The 19,266-nt window shown below is 50.7% G+C and overlaps 1 protein-coding gene across 3 annotated transcripts in view; it reads right to left on the bottom strand.

Annotated features, from left to right (window-relative positions):
* Window positions 1-7,272: 7,272 nt before the first annotated feature.
* Window positions 7,273-19,266, bottom strand: part of LOC127481393 (tyrosine-protein kinase ZAP-70) — a 31,024-nt gene continuing 19,030 nt past the window's right edge. For 2 of the 3 annotated variants that reach the window (XM_051810651.1, XM_051810652.1), the window contains exons 3-13: window positions 16,767-16,927; window positions 15,716-15,854; window positions 14,290-14,368; window positions 13,562-13,602; window positions 12,149-12,197; window positions 11,470-11,650; window positions 10,373-10,579; window positions 9,973-10,165; window positions 8,798-8,938; window positions 7,848-7,960; window positions 7,273-7,398 (exon numbers count right to left, since the gene is read on the bottom strand). In XM_051810651.1, coding sequence (XP_051666611.1) covers window positions 7,275-7,398; window positions 7,848-7,960; window positions 8,798-8,938; window positions 9,973-10,165; window positions 10,373-10,579; window positions 11,470-11,650; window positions 12,149-12,197; window positions 13,562-13,602; window positions 14,290-14,368; window positions 15,716-15,854; window positions 16,767-16,927 — 1,428 coding nt within the window. In that variant the 3' untranslated portion in view covers window positions 7,273-7,274. Of the gene's footprint in view, window positions 7,399-7,847; window positions 7,961-8,797; window positions 8,939-9,972; window positions 10,166-10,372; window positions 10,580-11,469; window positions 11,651-12,148; window positions 12,198-13,561; window positions 13,603-14,289; window positions 14,369-15,715; window positions 15,855-16,766; window positions 16,928-17,859; window positions 17,964-19,266 lie in introns of those variants that run through there. The other variant, XM_051810653.1, reaches the window with a different exon arrangement.

The following is a 19,266-nucleotide window of genomic DNA, read 5'->3' as shown; positions in this document are numbered from 1 at the left end:
GCTCCTTGCAAGCCTTTGCTTACTCTACTTTCAGCATCCAGAGAAACAAGGTCAAAAATCCCTAAATTATAATGAAAAGAGCAGGAGTTCTTCTTAGGAAAAGTACTTGATTGAGAAAACCTAATTAAGCAAACCCAGAGGAGAGATTTTTCTTCATGTCTAAAGACAAAATAACAGACACGAACCAGATGATTTGACACGAAATCAGGATTAAACATTACAAAGTGGAATTTAATGTCCCCTCTAAAACATGGTTCCTGTAGTTTATTACCTTGGAATATAATCTGAAATATTCACTGTGCCATTGTTTGTTAAATTCCTTCTCTGACAGCAATTTTTTATATTACATCTCAAAAATATTTCCTTGCCTTTCACTTTCTGTATCTGAGCCTCTATAATTATTTCTGCTCTTACTTAGCAACTCCTCCAACCCTTCTCCACCTTTGCAGCTCCTCCCAGTGTTGGTTTATTTGTGATTTTTCTGAATATGCCAAGCCAGCTCGGGAGGTGTTAAAACAGGCTGCTCTAAATATCAAGTCGCAGACTTCAGTACAGTTTATTTTCTCTTTTCTGATTCTTTGCAGCTTTACAGTTGGGGAAACAGACTCTGAACCAGGTGATTTACTGTATGATTCAATATCTGTCTTCCTGTGTCTGTTTTTAACCCATTTTTGGTCCATCAGACACTTTTTCCACCCTTTTTTCTCCTCATATTGTTAAAACACAAATGCACAGAACAAACCACTTTCCCCTTTTCCACTGATTGTAGGAGATGTTTTATCTTTTATTAATCACTGCAACCTTTTTTTTTCCACATCAGTACTTTCACCTTGCTTTCTTAAAGTGTTTGAATATTTAATGGTTAAGTTTTCCATTACAGTAGCTGGAGCAAGACAGTACTTTTTGTGATTCCCTTTTCCATTGCCACGAAGATCTCGAGTTCCTTCCTGAAGGAATGACTTGCATAGGTTCTTAATAGCAAATAAAACTATTATTTCCCATAAGAAAATAAAAAGTAGAACATACTGTGTTAAGACTGCAGATTTAATGAGTATTTATTTTACATGAGTAGGACATTGCTGTGCAACAATGAGGCAAATTCCCAAAGGATTAGGTGAACTGTGTATTTCTGGAAGCACAGCTCTGGGGAGCAAAAATGCAGAGGGATAAATAAGAGGCAGAGATGGACATTCACACAGAATCATGGAATTATTAAGGTTGGAAAAGACCTCTAGGATTATCAATGCAGCACCTCCACCATGTTCACTATTAAACTGTGTCCCCAGGTGCCACATCCACATGTTTTTTGGACACTTCCAGGGATGGTGACTCCACCGCTGCCCTGGGTAGCCCATGCCAGTTCTTGAAAACCTTTCCTATGAAGAAATTTCCCTCATATCCAACCCAAACCTCCCCTGGCCCAACTTGAGGCTGTTTCCTCTTGTCCTGTCACTCATTACCTGGGAGAAGAGACCAAAGCCCACCTCACATATTTCTTCACACTTAGACAGGATTCTCTATTTATTTCAGGTCCAGGGCTCTTGATTGTTTGTCATTCCAGCCTAATTCCCTGGATTCTGTCCAGGATGACACAGTACAGGGATGCTGCAGGTCTGGGGAAGGAGCTGCTTCACCACATCCCTGTTTCCATCCTGCCAAAGGATGTGGCAACTGCTCCCCCTCTGCCATGGCCCTTCTCTACACCCACGTGCTGCTCATTTACCCTGGGAGTCAATCACTTGGGTTGGATGGAAATCTTCCAACAGAAGACTTTTCCACCTGAAAATGCTGATTAGACAGAATTGAAGTGTTCCATGGAAAGGGTTTGATTCTGTCAAAGCTTTCAGTGGAAACAAAGCTAGGCTTCCTGCCAGCCCACCCATCTGCCTGAATATTCCTGGACTTCCTGGCTCTGTGGGTACAAGAATTCCCAGTTGGTGGATGAGCCCAGTGCTCCAGCCAGGCCACCAAAGAAAAGCAGTTCCTTTACAGTAATTAAAACAGTAATGAATTCACGGATTAATTTCATAATAACACATATTTATGGAAGGAGTTGGTTATTTGACCTGTCAACAGCCAGTGATTTCTCTGCTCCACATGAGGATGTGTCAACCTGTCCCAGAGTTACAGTGGAAGCCCAGGATGGAGGTCACAGGTAGGGAGGGCCTATGAGTGGACAAGATCAGAAGGATCACAGGATCCCAGAATCATTTGGGTTGGAAAAAACCTCCAAGACCATCAAGTCCAACCTGTGCCTGATCCCCACCTTGTCCCCCAGCCCAGAGCACTGAGTGCCAGTTCCAGTCGTTCCTTGAACACCTCCAGGAATGGGGTCTCCAAACCTCCCTGGGCAGCTCCTTTCAAGGTCTAATCCGCCTTTCTATGAAGAATTTTTTCCTAATGTCCAATCTAAACCTCTCCAAGCGCAGCTTAACACTATATCCTCTCATCCTGGATGGAACATAAGGGGGGAATCTCAGATCAAGAGCCAAATTCCTGGGTACTCACGAACCCTCCAGGCTACATTTCTGTGGCCCCCAAACCTGCCCACAGTGCCTTGGAGAGGCAGTGGGGACACCACCCCCCCTACCCAGAGTTGCCTGTGCAGATGGAGCAGAGCAGCACCTCACACTGACCAAACCTCGTCACTGAGGGCCACAGAAACCAGCTCAGAGAATCAGCTGAGGAAACCACCCATCACTGTCTGTGCTGGCAGCCAGGGACAAAATCAGCCTCTCCTGGTGAGCCGGTGTGTGTCTGCTGCTCTCTGCACCTCCCGGCTCTGTGCAGGGCCTGGCTCGGTGCCCTGGCTCCAGTGGGGCAGGCAGGAGTGTCCCAGTGCTGTCCTCCCCCCACAGGGCTGCTCCTGCCCCCGGGTGGGATCGCTGCGAGCTGGAAGAGGTGAGTGAGGATGAATTTCATACCACTCTCCAACAGTATCACGGAATATCTCAAGTTGGAAGGGACCCATAAGGATCATCAAGTCCAGAACCAACACCTCTCTTATTTTCCAAGGTTTCCATTGCTGACCAAAGGAAAAAAACACCCGTGAAGAATATTTACAGTTTCTCCTGCCAGCACAGAGATTTCTGACAGGCAAAACCAAGGTAACATTTGAAAACTAGAGACAAAAGGAGAAAAGGCCTTTTGGCTCAGTCCAAGTGTCACCTGCTCCCTTGGATTGCCTGGTGGCAAACGAAGTGATTTCCTCCTGCTGTGAAACGGGACTTTCTTTTCCTCAGAACTTGGATATTTGTTGATAACTAAACCAGCCCCATTACATGCACTCCTCATGTCAGTGAAGAGCATCTAATTTGGCATCTTGGTTTACATCTTCCAGTGCCTTGAACATCCTTTTTTCCTCTTGTGTGGGGGGTTGATGGTAGAAGCTTCTGCATTAAGATTTGGCTAATTAGAATCCCAGAATGATTTGGGTTGGAAGGGAACTTAATAATAATCCAGTCCCACCTCCTGCCATGGGCAGGGACACCTTCCACTAGCCCAGATTGTTCCAAGCCTGTCCAACCTGGCCTTGGACACTTCCAGGGATGGGGCAGCCACAGCTGCTCTGGACAGCCTGTGCCAGGGCCTCCCCACCCTCCTAGGGAAGAGTTTCTTCCCGATAGCCAATCTATATTCCCCCTCTTTCAGTTTAAACCCATTTCCCCTTGTCCTATCACTAAAATTCCTGATGAATAGTCCTTCTGGGTTCTTGTAGCCCCTTCTGATAATTGAAGGGGCTCTGAGGTCTCCACACAACCTTCTCTTCTGCAGGATGAACAGCCTCAACTCTCTCAGTCTGTCTCCATAGGGGAGGTGCTCCAGTCTTCTGTTCAACTTCGTGGCCTCCTCTGGACTTGCTCCAACAGTTCCATGTCCTTCTTATGTTGTTGGCACCAGACCTGTACACAGTATTCCAGGTGGGGTCTCAGGAGAGCAGAGGGGGCCACTGTTGAGTATTTGGATGCCTGTGATGGCTCTGGGTGTATTTTGGCTTCTCTGAACCATGAAGGTCTTTGAACATAAAAAGGAGACATCACCTAGAGAAGAATAATGAAAATAAAGGTAGATGGGAGCTTTTCTTCCAGGCCCCTGTGCAACAAATCCTTCCCTTCCCTTGCCTCTCTTTCTGATGTGTTTAGAAACAAACTGATGTGTTTAGAAACAAGCTCCCTGTCATGGAGGGAGGGAAGGGGACAGTGTAGGGTCAGTGATTGACCTGAGTTTCATGGAGATATCTGTGATTTTGAGGTGTATTTCTGACAGCATTCTGTGCTTTAATGGTTGCCAGATATTTAAGTGCTAGGCAGGCTTGTGGGAGAAGACAACCCTGAGGAACATGAACATCAGGAGCAGCACTTCTTGGGGGGAGAGGGGAAAGTAGCCATCACTGGCTTTGAAAATACACTTCTACACTGGCTCAGCAAATTATTTAGGGGTCTGGTACAATGTTCAGTGAGCCCAGAGCTGTGTGAGTCACATCTGGGCTGCTGAACAAAACTGAAGTTCCTGATACCTGGGAGAGATAGAAGGGTGGGTTTGTCCTTGTGTGACTTGCAACTGATAATGAGGCGTGTCCTGGTGATAAGATGGGTGTCCTGGTGATAAGATAGGTTGGAATGAGATAGATCAGCATGGGGGTATGATGGAGTGTTCCATGGTGTTGATCAGACATGGTTGGTCACCAACACTTTGTCACATCTCACTTTATCACTGCGGATGCTCAGTGAGAAGATGAAGTTCATCCTTTCCCTTGCAAGATGTAGAGTGAGAGAGCCAGGAGAGTTTGAAAGGTTCAGGTAAAACGGAGGGAGATGAATGAGTGGAGAGAAGGAGGTAAGGAGAAATCAGCAAGAGAAGAGAGGATTTGGGGAAGTTTTGGGGAGAGCAGCATGAGCCACAGAGCACTGAGCTCTGAGCCTGTGCCAGCTGCAGCTTCTGCCTTTATCTCAGCAGGGCTGCAGCACTTACTCTGACACCCAGAGACTCTGGGATCAGCCAGGAGGTCCAGGAGAGTGTTTTACTATTTGGACACACCAGAAGGGAGCAAGGAGAGAGGACCTGGAGATGTGTCTTACTGAGGGGGCCGAGCCCCTGCTGTGATGGCACACTGGGGATGCCCGGGGCACTCCCCTCAGCCCCTGCACATCCCCAAAGCAGGAATCACAAAGACTCTTGAGCCACAGAGCCCTGTGACTTCAGGACCTGGTTGTCTCCCTCCTTTTTTTCCCCCTCCAGCAACTCCTGACATTTTGTGATATTCTTGGAACAGCCAGAGCAACATCCACAGCCCAGACTGGAGGATAAACCCCTGCCCTTAGTCTTCTGGCATAACCTCAAGGGATTTATGTCCTGTCTGTCAGGGTGTGGATACACACACTCGCTTCAGATTGTCTCCAGCTAAACCAGAGGCTCCTCTGGGAATATGACTTTTCTGGTACTTTCCTTCAGCAGTGACCAGTTTGCTGAAAATTTAATATGAGAGATCATTTCAAACCAGAAGATGGACTTGTTTTGAAAGCAAGATCTAAGCAAAACCCTTTGGCAGTGGTTTTCAAGTAGAAAACACACTGAACCTTCTCTTTTCCAGCTTTCTCTGGGAGGAAAATATGACATAGAGAATAATTTTTTTCCTGTCTCTGCCACCGACTGGACAAACAGCAACAAGGCAGTTTCTCCTCTGATACCTGTTTTCCTCTCTGCTGGCAGGGATAATATGTCCATAATTCAACACACAGGACAAGCTCGTGGGATTGAGAGAGAAAATGCTTTGGCACATAAATAGTTGGTGCCACCGGAGGCTTCAGTCTAAGCAAGGAGAGGGCAACACTTGGTTTTCATCAAACCTGAGTTCTCTGAACAGGCTGTACCAGAGGTTAATTCAAGCCCCACACCTGATGCTCCCCAGGAACTTTGTCTTCAGACCAAATCCACCTCCCATCAGTGCTTTAGATGGGGGCTGTGCCCTTGGACTGCAGCTGTTTGCTTTGCCTCAGGACAAGGTGCTCTGTGTGAGCTGCTGTGTGGCTTCTCAGGCACCAGGAGATGGTGAGAGATAAGCTTCTGTAGTCACTGTACCTCGGGGCTCAGATCTTCTGCTTCCTCTGTTTCCCCAGCCTTCACAACCCCCCTGGGCTCTGCAGCAGGACAGGCCACAGTCCCCCCACCACGGGTCAACCAGGGGAGTTCCACAGGGGACTCAGCTGAGCTGCAACAAAACTGCAAGGAAAGACTCCATCCCTGCAGCAAAACCAGCCCAAGGGTCACCTGGTTGGTCAAGGAGACCATCAGGGAGTGAAATCCTGGCCTAGTAGAAGGAAGTTACAAGTATTTAGTTGTCAGGTTGAAGCAGTTCAATAATCTGAGCTGTAGGTGTGTTAAAAAAAATTTAGAATAGTTTATTTAGAGGATGACCAGGCTTGAAGAACAAGATGTTCATTTCATCAGCACAGAGGGGCCAGGTGGGATCCAGGAGGTGAGGAATGGGCCCTGGAATTTAGATCTTTAGGAGCCATGACCACCTTGGAGGGTGTGTGAAGCCCTGCTCTGTGCTGAACAGGGCTGGCAGTGCCCAGGGGGATAAGAAGAGCCTGGCAGGGGCAGGAGGACAAGCCAGTGGGTCTCACTGCTCCTCCCCAGCCCAGCTGCTTCTCACCCTAAGCCAAGGGGGAAGGGGACTCAGTGGCTCCCTGTCCTGTGTCACACCCCACTCAAAGCTCACCAGAAATGCCACCTTGGTGGTTTCCTGTGAAAGAATTGTATGTGAAGGTGTCTGGAAAGATCCAGATCTGCTGGAGCTAACACAGTTCATCCTTGGTGAAACTGGTGAGCACAAAGCTCTGAGGTCACAGAATCACTGAATCAGAGAATTGTTAGGGTTGGAGGGGAGCTCTGGAGATCATCCAGCCCAACCCCCTTGCCAAGGCAGGGTCACCTGGAGCAGGTGACACAGGGACGTGTCCAGGTGGGTTTTGAAGGTCTCCATAGAGGGAAGGTCCTGGGATAGCTTTGGAATTGGGCAGGAAGAAGCTCTAATACTGTCTGTACCATCCTGTGCCAGGTCAGGCTGGAGGTGATCATGGCCTGCTGCTGACAGGAGGCACATGATCCCAGCTGAGTGTCCCCTGTGCTGGGACAGCATCGGCTCCCAGGTGCTTCGGTCTGGAACTGCTTGAGAAACAAAACCAGCATTTGAGAGATTAAAGCAAAACTTCACAAGGAGCCTTTCCAGGTCCAATGCAGGTGGGGGTGTGTTGAGGAGCAGAGAAGGAAGTTCAGGAAAGAGCTGCTTTGGACTTGTCCTCTGTCTGTGGCCCATTTTCTGTCTTGGCAGCAATACTGTAGTAGTAGGAGCGGATTGTGTTTTCCACTTCTACAAATCCTGGACGTTCTTCCCACCTGAGAGGGCAGAGAGGAACAAGAAAGGTCAACAGAAGGGACAAGAGCAGACTGATGCAATGAGAAGATACCAAACACAGAGAACCTGGGGATGAGCAGCATCCCAGTTGTACCAGGGCTTAGGAGGACAGCTCAGACTGTTCTGGGATGGAGAGGGTCAAAGACACAGAGCTTGGACAACTCCCAGGATTGGCACAGGCAAATGGAGGAGGATGGTAATAAAAGGTTCATCATGGAGCGGGGAGTGACACCAAGGCAGGAGAGACCAGTTGCTTTGTGTTGTTACCATTCAATGTGCTCCAGCTTGGCCTGGCAAAATGTGTCCCTGCTCATGGCAGGGCTTGGAACAAGATGATCTTTAAGGTCCCTTCCAAACCAAACCATTTTGGGATTCTGTGCTTCTGATGGACCTGCCACCCAGCAAAGAGCTGAGCTGGTGAGATCCTCACCTGTAGGTCCAGCACTGCTGCATGAGGGCGAACATCTCTGCGGGGCAGTCGCTGGGACAGTCCAGGCGCTTGCCCTGCTCAATGAAGCTGTTCACCTCCGGGCCCTTCATTTTCTAGGACAGGATGGAGTAGGAAATGCATTAATGTTCTTGGAGTTGCCACAGGGTTAGAGGAGACAGGTCAGAGCTGGGCTTGGGGCAAAGCTTTGGACCCATGGGCCACAACTGCGTCACCGTTTCCAACCCCAGCACTCACAAACGGTGTCTCAGGCTGTGGCCCATCTTGCAGAGCCCATCTTGTCCACCCCACAGACCCCATCACATCCAGCCAGCCAACTCCATCCCACCCATCCTGCAGACCCCATCCTGCCCAGACTCCAGACCTCATGCTGCAGACCCATCCCACCCAGCCCAGAGACCCCATCCCCCCATCCTGCACACTCCATCCCACTCACCCTCCAGACCCCATCCTGCCCAGACTCCAGACTTTATCCTGCTGATCCCATCCCACCCACCATGCAGACCCCACCCCAGGCATGGCAGTGGTTGAAAAGTGACTTTTCAGCTCTGCAAGTGAGAAGGACCAAATATCTCCTTTGACTCAAACTCAAATGTTTAGTTTGTTTTCTGTTTCTTCTCCCTTCAATGAACACAGAGCTGCAGGATCCAACCTCATTGTGCCTTCCATGAAGTGTAAGTGGACCTGAGTCCTTTCCCCTGTGTCCAACAGTGGGGACACCAACTCAAGGAAATAGGAATTGTAGTTTCTGTGTGTGTCAGTTGTGACTGTGTCATCCACCTGTGATGGACCCAGCTCTGCCTCACTTTGGAGGGTTCCATCCTCACCTTGAAGAGTTTCTGCCTCATTTTGTGGAGTTTCTGCCTCATCTTGTGGAGTTTCTGCTCCACCTTGTAGGGTTTCTGTCTCACCTTGTAGGGTTCCATCCTCACCTTGTAGGGTTTCTGCCCGTAGCTGAAGGCCTCCCACATGGTCACACCGTAGCTCCACACGTCGCTCTTGCTGGAGAACTTGTGGTAGTTGATGCACTCGGGGGCGTACCACTTGAGGGGCCACTTCCCTGCTGTCCTGGCCTGGAGCAAAGCAAAGGGGAGCATTCCCACCCTGAGACACAGAGCTGGGAGCTGGGCCTGAATCCTGCTTTGCTAAATGTTTGTGTCCAGAGCAATCCAACAGTGCTGAAAAAATCCCCTAAATCCTGAGCTCCAAACCCCAGTCCTGGAGGCTGGAGCTTGTTGTGCAGGACACAGAGTGCAGGATGCTGACCTTCCTGCCACCCTGCTCCTGCACCCCAACCCCAGGGCTGTTTAATCACAGAATCATGGAATGCTTTGGGTGGGAAGGACCTTAAAGCCCATCTAGTGCCACCCCCTGCCACGGGCAGGGACACCTTCCACTAGCCCAGGTGGCTCCAAATCCCGTCCAACCCGACCTTGGACACTTCCAGGGATGGGGCAGCCACAGCTGCTCTGGAAATTCCATCCCAGCCCCTCATCACCCTCACAGCCAAGAATTCCTTCCCAATATCCCATCTCACCCTGCCCTCTGGCACTGGGAAGCTATTTCTCTTGTTCTGTCCCTCCAGGCCCTTGTCCAAAGTCCCTCTCCAGCTCTCCTGGAGCCCCTTTAGGCACTGGAAGGAGCTCTAAGGTCTCCTTGTATCCTTCTCCTCTCCAGCTGAACACCCCCAGCTCTCCCAGCCTGGCTCCAGCCCTGGGATAACTTGGTGGCCTTGTCTGGACTCATTCCAACAGGTATTTCTTTCTTGTGCTGGGGGCCCCAGAGCTGGACCCAGGATTCCAGGTGGGGTCTCTGGTTCGCACTGCTGGGAAGAGCAGCCCTGGCTCACTTTTCGTCCCCTTCTCTTCCCTGCTCTTTGCTCTGGCTCCTCTCATCCCACTGCACCACGTCCCCCTTGCTGCCTCTGCAGCCATTTGAATGCCCTCCTTGGGACCCAGAGCTTTGCAAACCCCCTTTTAGTGTCCCAGCAGTGAGACCAGCCAGAGTGTGACGTGTGACGTTGTTGTGCAGCTCCTGAGGAGTTCAAAGCTTCTGTCTCTGGGTGTCTCAGCCCCCAGCCAGGAGGGCTCCTGCTCCTCACACTCACCTTGTAGTAACTGTCATCAGCACCAAGAGCCTTGGAGAGCCCAAAGTCACTGATCTTGGCATAGTGCTGGTTCACCAGCAGGACGTTTCTGGCTGCCAGGTCCCTGTGGACAAAGTTCTTCTCCTCCAAGTACTTCATCCCCATGGACACTTGGTGCATCAGCTCCACGATATTGCTGATTGCAATCTCATCTCTGGGGAAGATGAAGGGACAATTCACTAATAAAGGACCTGCCATGGTCCCCTCCGAATTTTCCAGCTTCAAGGGAGAATGAAAAGGGCTGTCCTCTGCTCAGTCCCTCTTATCCCACATGAAGAGACATTGCAGCTTTTCTGCACCTCCAAAGCTCAGCTCACCCAGCAGCAGAAAATCAGCCAGAGACATTTAATTCAATACTCACTTCTTGGAGGCCAAGAACCTGTTGAGGGGCCCTCCAGAAGCCATCTCCATCACCAGCATCAGGGACTCTGCCTCGCAGACCCCGATCATGCGGACAATGTAGGGGTTGTCCAGCTGGTGCATGATCTGAGCTTCCTTCATCATCTCATCCTTCACTGTTTTCTCGTTGTTGCTCTTCAGCACCTTTATGGCCACATCAATCTGCTTCCTGCAAGAGGAACACGTGTGGGATGAGCTGAGCAGCAGCTGGATTCAGGTATTGCAGCCAGGAATGCAAAACACTTCTTGAGTGATGCTGTTGGACCTCTCAACAGACTGTTTTGGCAGAGCCCTGCACCATCCTGGTATCCCAAGCCAAAGAGGAAAGGATCACCTCACCCTTTAAAGGGTAGGCCAGGAGTTTCCATCTGTAGATCTGAGGGCACATCATCTCACACACCAAGATCTGTGTCATTGCTGCCACTCTTCAAGGAGGAAACTGAGGCACAAAGTAGGTGAGGACCATCTGTGTGGGCTCATAGACAAGAGCAAGAGAGCCAAAGATGGCACATCTCCTCAGTCTCACTCCTTTGCCCTCACATGGACCTGACCTCAGGAACATGGACCTGCTCCTCTGAACCCGTGAAGTACCTTCAGGGTATTGGAATGAGATGATCTTTAAGGTCCCTCCCAACCCAAACCATTCTGGGATTCTTTAGAAGTGGTAGTGGTGTGCCCAGGAGTGTGTGGGGCAGGTTCACCCTCAGGGGAGTGAGGCTGTCACTGAAAACCCATGAAAAGTCATAGAATCATAGTATTGTGCCATAATATCATTGAATCATTAGGGTTGGGAAAGACCTCTAAGATCATCAATGAATCCCACCATCACCCACTAAACCACAGCACGAAGTGCCACATCCACTTGGTTTTTGACCACTTCCAGTGGTGCCGACTCCACCAGAGCCACCACCACTGACCTTCCAGACTATCTCTTATACCTCCACCCCATTATCATTTTGAGGTCCATCCAGCTAGAAACAGGATAACTGGGGACACCCCTGAGCCCAGCTCGGATCTCTCTCCTCCAGCTCCCTCCTCACCCCTCCGGGTAACACTCACTTCCTCATTTTGTAGACTCCTTTCTTGACACAGCCAAAGTTTCCTGCCCCCAGCTCCACTTCATCAATCATCAGGTGGTCCCTCTTGAGGAACAGTTTCTTGTCCTTCAGTTCCTCAGGGTCACTGTAGGGGCTCTCGTAGACACTGGTGTCCATGGGCAGCAGACGGGACTTCCCGGCACCTTCTCAGGGGACACAGTTGTTTAGAACCACCTGCCCTTCCCCATCCCTCTCTCCCTCACTGACTGGGAGGCCAATTCTCCTTCAAGCTCCAGCATTTATCCTCTCTCATGGACATTTCCCTTCCTTACACAACCCATGGCCTGTCCAGGTTCCAGCTGCTGAAGGAGCCAGGATGGGGAGAGGTGGCTGAGCATTCCCATTCCACATATCAGACTCTGCAGGGTTTGGGCATGGGCAGGACATCACCCCACTGAAATACAGCTGAATCCACGGATTATGTAGGAGGCAGGATGGAAGATGGGGATAGGACAGGGCTCAATGTACTGGGTAAAACAGGGAATGGGATAAGGCTGGATTTACTGGGAGCTCAAAACCCTGAAATGACTGGGATGCTCTTGGGTGCCTTTGTAAGAAAGGAGTCTACAGGCAACCCCTGTGGCTCCTGTGCTATCCCGAGGTCCTGTCCCCTGCCAGGACAGGCTCTCAGAGGTGCTCACCTACAGGCTCCGGTGTGTATCCGTCCGCATTGAGGGGCCCCAGGTTTCTCTGGAAAAGAAACGGGGATAAAGTAGATGAAGGAGCACAGTGAAACTGCCTCAGTTAGAAGTGGAAAGGGAAGGGACAGGGAGCCTCTGCAGCCCAACAGAGCCCAGATGGTGATGCCCTTAAAAGGTCCTGAGGGGGCCTTTTAGAGAGAGATGGGAGGGGTATCAAGCCAACATTCCTCTTCCAGTCCCTGCTGGCAGATCTCAAATCAGGGATCAGGCCTTGGGGGATCCAGAGCCAGGCCCCCTGAACACAGCACCCTCCTCATGTACAGCAGAGAGTGGCAAAGATGTGGGACATTCATCCAGCACAAGCACTGCTTGGAGTCACCAGGACATGGCAGTTTTGGGCACCAGAGTATAAGATCTGAAGCCATCAGAGAGTGTCCAAAGGAGGGCAGTGAAGATGGGGAAGGGCTTTGAAGGGCAGACCAAGGGCACTTGGTGTGTTCAGCTGGACAAGAGGAGACTGAGGGGAGACCTCACTGCAGTTCCAGCTTCCTGGGCAGGGGCAGAGAAGGGGCAGGGACTGAGCTCTGCTCTGGGGGGACCGGGGACAGGACCCAGGGAAGGGCTGGAGCTGTGCCAGGGGGGTTGGGATGGATCTCAAGGAAAGGTTCTTCCCTCAGAGGCTGGTTGGGCACTGCCCAGGCTCCCCAGGGCAGTGGGCACGGCCCCAAGGCTGCCAGAGCTCCAGGAGCGTTTGGACAATGCTCTGAGGGACAGGGTGGGATTGTTGGGGTGTCCTGGCCAGGACCAGGAGTTGGACTGATGATCCCTGGGGGTCCCTTCCCACTCAGCATATTCTGTGATCCTGCGACATGGGAGCCCAGCACGGATTGTGAAAGCTCCTGAGACAATGGGGGAGTGCTCAGTTCTCACTCAGCTCCACTGGGCTCTGGGAAGGGCTCCCAGCCCCCAAACTCCCTGGTTTCAACACAGCTCAGCTCTGGGAGCTGTGACTGAGCCCAGACATGTCCCGAGGCCAAGGGAGCACAAAGACCTGGCCAAGGGCCAGTGGGCTGAGTGTTCCCAGAATCCAACCACGTCCTCCTCCTCCTCCTCCTCGCTCCTGCCTGGCAAGGAGGGCAGGGGCAGGGCCCCCCCCCCGCCAAGGGTGTTGCAAGGAGCTTAGTATGAATGGAAACCATTTTCAGCTCCAACAGTAGCTGTGCCCAGTGATTCCTCATCCCCATCCGAGCTGGAAAAGGGACAATGTCACAGATGGCCTAGTATAGTCCATTGGAGTTACCAAGTTTTAGGGAAAAGCACAGTTTGGAGAGCAGAGTTTGATCAGCAAAGTTTGAAATGCAACAGCATTAAACTGCTGAGGAACCAATAAAAGAGACCCCCCCAAAAACTTACGCTCACAGAGGGGTGGGTTGGTGGAGCCGGTGCTGCAGATGCTGCAAATCAGGAGAGAGAAATTAGGAATTTGCCTAAGCCTTAGCAGGATCAGAGCAGCCCTTGAAGGGTTGTGTCTGATCACATCCCCTCCACTCCCAAAGGACAGTTTTCGCAGCTTTAGACAAAAAAAAAAAGGTGTGGAAATGTGCCTGGATATGGGTGTTATTCCCAAATCAGTGGGAATAATCAGTCTCCATCAGAGATAATCAGCCAGTCCCAGAGCAGAGACTGGCTGAGGAGAGCGAGGGTCCCATGGGCAGGCTCTGAAGGGACATTTGTGACACTTGGACCAGCACAAAGTGACCCATGGTTTGGATCGTTCAGCTCCAGGCACCCACCAGGACCCAGCCTTGCAGGACATGTTTCCTGCTGCCTGAAAAGCAGGTGATTTTCAGAAGCCTTTTGGCTCACCAGGAGTCCCCTGATCCATTTGAGGCGCTGGTTCTCCCCATCTGCTCCTGCCTTTGGGCGTCCTTAGGCCAGGCCAGGAGAGTGGCCACTTTGAGCAGACAACATGACATGAGACTTGCCCAGTTTGCCAAAGGAGCAGAGACTTCACTGCTCCCTGCCCAGCAAGGGCTCAGCAAGGTTGGACACAGCAAGGGAAATGCGGGTTGGCACCGCTCAAACTGGCACCACTTGGTAGAAACCCAGGCCAGGGGTGGCACTGGGAGACATCAGCTCACCTGGTAGGTTGGGGTTGGGACAGGTTTCCTTCAGGTAGAAAATCAGCCCATCTGGTTTGAGTTTTAGGTACTCCACCAGCTGCAGAAGGAATCGGAGGAAAAAGAGATTATTGTGAGGAAAACATCACCTCTTTTTTTGTTGAAGACAACTTTTGTGGCTTATGGCAATGGTTCCTCTCAGATTTATGCAGGCAAGGACTAGAATGTTTCTCTCCTCTGTCTAAAAGGAGATCTGCTCACTCAGGGATGTCCTACAGTAAGTGCTTGTATATTTGGATATCTGCCAGAGCTGGGAAGAACTTTGGAAGTTAGATAAGGACCAAAAAAAGACAAAAGGAAATCTCCAGTATGAGATTTTCAGTGTAACATTATTGTCCCAGCCAGAAAAGTTTTTTAAGTCCTTTTGTGTCTGATAAAGCCTGAGAGAAACATTTTGCTTTCCTAGAGGAACTCCAGGGTTAGCTCTGAGGATCCCAGGCAGCTTTTCCCTGCAGCACTACTGGTCCAAGCACAGTGGGGATTTGACTCTGGCTGGAGACAACCAGCCCAGCCCTGGCCATTGGACCACAGGGACACAAGGTTTTCTCTTCTCCTCCTGTCTGGCTCAGATTTCAGCTGCAATTGGGAGCCTGACATGGTTCTGTTGCCATAAAAATGCCCCCAGGCCTTTGTTTTCAATCAAACTCAGTGAAAACAGTCCTGGGAATTTGGAAAATTCAGCAAAACAGAGTTACTGTCCCCCCAGGCAGCCCTGCCCAGGGGGAAGCTCTGGGATCTGCTCCCTGGAGCAGGTCTGAGGTGGGTGCCAGGGGACACAGCTGGGCTCTAGGGGGGACATGGACTCCCCAGCAGTGCCAAGAGTTGCTGGACCATGTGTCCCATTCCCTAAAAACCCACCCCACCTTCATAAGGATTGCTGGGTCATCGCAGCCATGTCCCCTTCCCACTCTCAGGGGTGACAGGATGTGTCTCCTGCCACTGGGATCTTCAGCCACATAAAGATTTCAGCAGCTGGCTCCAGATTTCTGCACTCCCCTACTCTCTGCACCAAAACCAGTCCCTCGGAACATGGTGTGGCAACCTGTAGCCAATGGTTTTGCCAATCTTGGAGAAGTCCGGGGAACACACAGGAGGGACTACATGGGATGAGCAATTTCAGGGTTTTCTGGAAGGGAAAACAACCCATACCACCACCCATGGATGCTCTTAAAGCCTTTAAAGGTCCATATGGCCTTTCCTGTCCCTCAAGGCAGCTACAGTTGGTCAGAGCCTGGTGCTGATCACACCAAGGCTGTGGTTTTGATCCATGGATGGGCCATTCACTTCAGAGTTGATGATCCTCGTGGGTCCCTTCCAACTCAGAATAACAAGTGAAAAATGCCTGTACTTTCTTAGACATCAGCTTTCAGCACCCCCAGCACTTTACCTGCCAGAGTGTGTCAAACTTGGTGCCCTCAGGGATGGAGTATTTGCCAGACTTGTCCTGGTCCACCCTGTAGTGATACACAGTCTTGCCATAGACGAGGGACAGGGCATAGGTGCCGTTTTCCTTCCTTTCTCTCAGCCTGGAAGGAAGGGGAACTATTAAAAGTAGCTCTAGAATTTGCCCTGCAAGTTGTCATGGTTGCCAGGGGTGGGTGGGCACGTGGAAAGGTGTCCCTGAATCCACTGTTGGAATTGCCACCTTCCCGACACCCCTCTGAAGATGCCGAGGGGGATCCTTCAACTTCTGGTTTTTGCCTCTCTCATGGAATCTAAGAATGGTTTGGGTTGAAAGGGATCTTAAAGCTCATCCACTTCCGCCCCTCTGCCATGGGCAGGGACACCTTCCACCAGCCCAGGTTGTTCCAATCTGGCCTTGGACACTTCCAGGGATCCAGGGGCAGCCACAGCTGCTCTGGGCAACCTGTGCCAGGGCCTCCCCACCCTCACAGGGAAGGGTTCCTTCCCAATATCCAATCTAAATTTCCTCTCTTTCAGATTAAACCCATTCCCCCTTGTCCCATCACTAAAGTTCCTAATGAACTGTTCTCCAGCTAATTCTTCCTTTCCCTGACTCATTCAGGAGACAATTCAATTAAGAGCTGTCTCACCTTGGCAGAGATGCCAAGCAAATGCTTTCTCCTGTGTTTTATGGGCCATACATTGCCAAACTGTCAGTGTTAAATGCCTTCATCAACTGAACCCTGTATTTCATATCATCCAGTGCAGTGGAAAGCACATTTCATAGAGATATTTCAACATGAGAAATAAATAAAGCTCAAGATTGGCTCTTCATGGAGTCCAGACACTGTCTAGGCAATAACAGATTTAGGGTGTTAACCCCTGTCTTTGAAATATCTGTAACCAGCCTGACCATAATCAGCTAAACCTCCTCTCAGAACTGTCATGTGAAAGCAATAATTACAGGATGGTGGAGGTGGGGAAAGGGTGAAAAGCACAAGGATGGCAGCATCTGCCAGGGTTTGGATACTCACAGGAATTTCCCATCAGGTTGTGCCCCCGAGTAGAGCCTCCGCTCAGCCTCGTCCCGGGTGATGCTGCCGTGGTACCAGGCCATCCTCTCATGGGCTGTGGTGGCAACCAGCTTCTCCACCTGTGGAGCCTGGCTTATGATGGCCTGTTCCAGTGCATCCCCCTGGAAAAGAGTGGGAAAGGAGACCTCCTGCCGTTCTGCTGCACCTTTGCAAGGCTTCAGCACAGCTGATTTTGCACCAGTTGGGGCAGATGACACAGGAAACTTGGAGGGTTTCCTAATTAAAGGGACTGTGACCCAACAATGGGTCACAGCAGAATTCTGTTCTGCTGCAGAGCAGAATTCCTTTCTTCTCTCAATTGACCTCATCCCTTGAATCCAGCTGAACTCCATTGACTGACTGGTGAGGAAAGAGAAAATCATCACATTAATGTGGTGGAACTTGATGCCAGGATTGTGGGGTGTCTTTCAGCCTTGCATTCCTTGGGAGGGGGTCCTGGTGGGTGGAAAGTTGGGTGTGAGTCAGCAGAGTGTCCTGGCAGCCCAAAGGGCAACCGTGTCCTGGGGGGCATCAGGCCCAGCATCGCCGGCCGGGCCAGGGAGGGGATTGTCCAACCCTGCTCTGACCTGGGGTGGCCTCACCTTGAGTTCTGGGGGCTGTTTGGGGGCCACAGTGTCAGAAACGTCTCATCAACGTCAGAAGGATGTTGGAGAGTGTCCAGAAGAAGCACACGGGGATGGGGAAGGGTCTGAGGAGCAGCTGAGGGCACTCAGCTGGTTCAGCTGGAGCAGAGGAGACTGAGGGGAGACTCCTCGGGGGCTGCAGCTCCTGCCGAGGGGAGGCGGAGGGGCAGGGACTGAGCTCTGCTCTGGGACCAGGGACAGGACCCAGGGAAGGGCTGGAGCTGTGCCAGGGGGGTTGGGATGGATCTCAGGGAAAGGTTCTTCCCCCACAGGGTGCTGGGGCACTGCCCAGGCTCCCCAGGGCAGTGGGCATGGCCTTGTGGGTCCCTTCGAACTCAGGAGAGTCCAGAATTCCATGATTTTCTTTAAAGCAGAACGTCTCTGGTGCTCCTGCCTTCTTGGCTGCTCACCAGCTCCAGACACCAGAACTGCAAGAGCAGTGCAGTCTGGAAATCAAGTGAGGGACCCTCAATTCATTTCCCTGGGCTCACACCTGCTCTAAACTCTTATTTTTCGTTGCCAGGAGGTGGCGATGTCCTTTGTGTTATCTGTCAGTGGCCACAGATCTGGTTCGTGGAGAAACCCCATAGAACACCTGCTTCTGGTAAAGAATTCTGGCATGAAATAACTCATTCTGGTCCAGAATACCTCATTCTGCTATAGAAACCCTATAGAATACCTCATTCTGTCAAATACCTTTGCTCTAAAATAGGCCAAATTTAGAGAGCCTTTCTAGAAAGACTCCGTAAGGACAATTCCTGAGCTGTATGTCTGCCAGGACTTGAATTAAAATATGGAATCACAGGATCAATTAGGTTGGAAAAGACCTCCAAGATCAACAATTCCAACCTGTGACCGATCCCAGCCTTGTGAACTGGCTCAGAGCACTGAGTGCCACGTCCAGTCATTCCTTGGACATCTCCAGGAATGGTGATTCCACCACCTTCCCGGGCAGCCCCTTCCAATGAAACAACAAAATCACACTTGGAGGAGTCTGAGTAGCCACTGTCAAGGTGACAGGAGGTAGAAGGAAATTAATTACAGGGCTGCCAGTGTGACCACTTAGAGAGTTTTGCTTTATTTATATATTATATATATTCTAGTCTGTAATAAAATACAGGAACCTGTCTGTAGTTATTTAGATACTACAGGTTCCTAGGTAAAAGCTCAGGCTCATAGGTAAAAGCTCCATTGGCAAAAAAACCCCTCTACATAGGAAAAACCTTCAAATAGGCAAAGACTCCACTCCAAAGAGAGAGGAAGACCTGGGCAAAAGTCTAAGTCTGGTTTCATTCCATTTTTAGCACAACATTTGGAGGCATCTCATGTGAAGAGCACTGATCTAAGGCAGGGAGCATCCCATGGGCTGCAGAGGAGAGAAGGACACATGGGGAAAAGCTGGCAAAGGGAAGTCTAGGTGTTCCAAAGGGGAGTCACAGAATCACAGAGTCGGAAGGGACCCACAAGGACCATCGAGTCCAACTCTTAGCCCTGCACAGGACCATCCCAAGAGTCACACCCTGTGCCCCAGAGGATCATCCAAATGCTCCTTTAGCTCTGGCAGGCTCTGTCAGAGCTCAAGAAGGCTTGGGAAGATGTTTAGACTTGTTTCTGAAGAAGGAACTGTGAAAGAGAGGAATTAAGCCTGTTCTTAGTGCCATCAGCCTCCAAGAAGGACCTTGTTCTAGAGGGGGCAAGAACGAGGGGATGATGCAAGAGCAAGAGGGGGATGACAGTGGCTGTGAAGTAAGATAACACACAGGTACCCTCGAAATGCCAGGCAGTGGAAGGATTGTAGGAAAATTTATTTCCAGAGT

This window comes from Manacus candei, unplaced genomic scaffold (assembly GCF_025592945.1).
Source record: "Manacus candei isolate 608988 ecotype Guabito, Panama unplaced genomic scaffold, ASM2559294v1 h1tg000078l, whole genome shotgun sequence".
Classification (NCBI taxonomy): Eukaryota; Metazoa; Chordata; class Aves; order Passeriformes; family Pipridae; genus Manacus; species Manacus candei.
The sequence above is the reverse complement of the archived record's forward strand: the minus strand, read 5'-3'. Positions and strand labels throughout refer to the sequence as shown.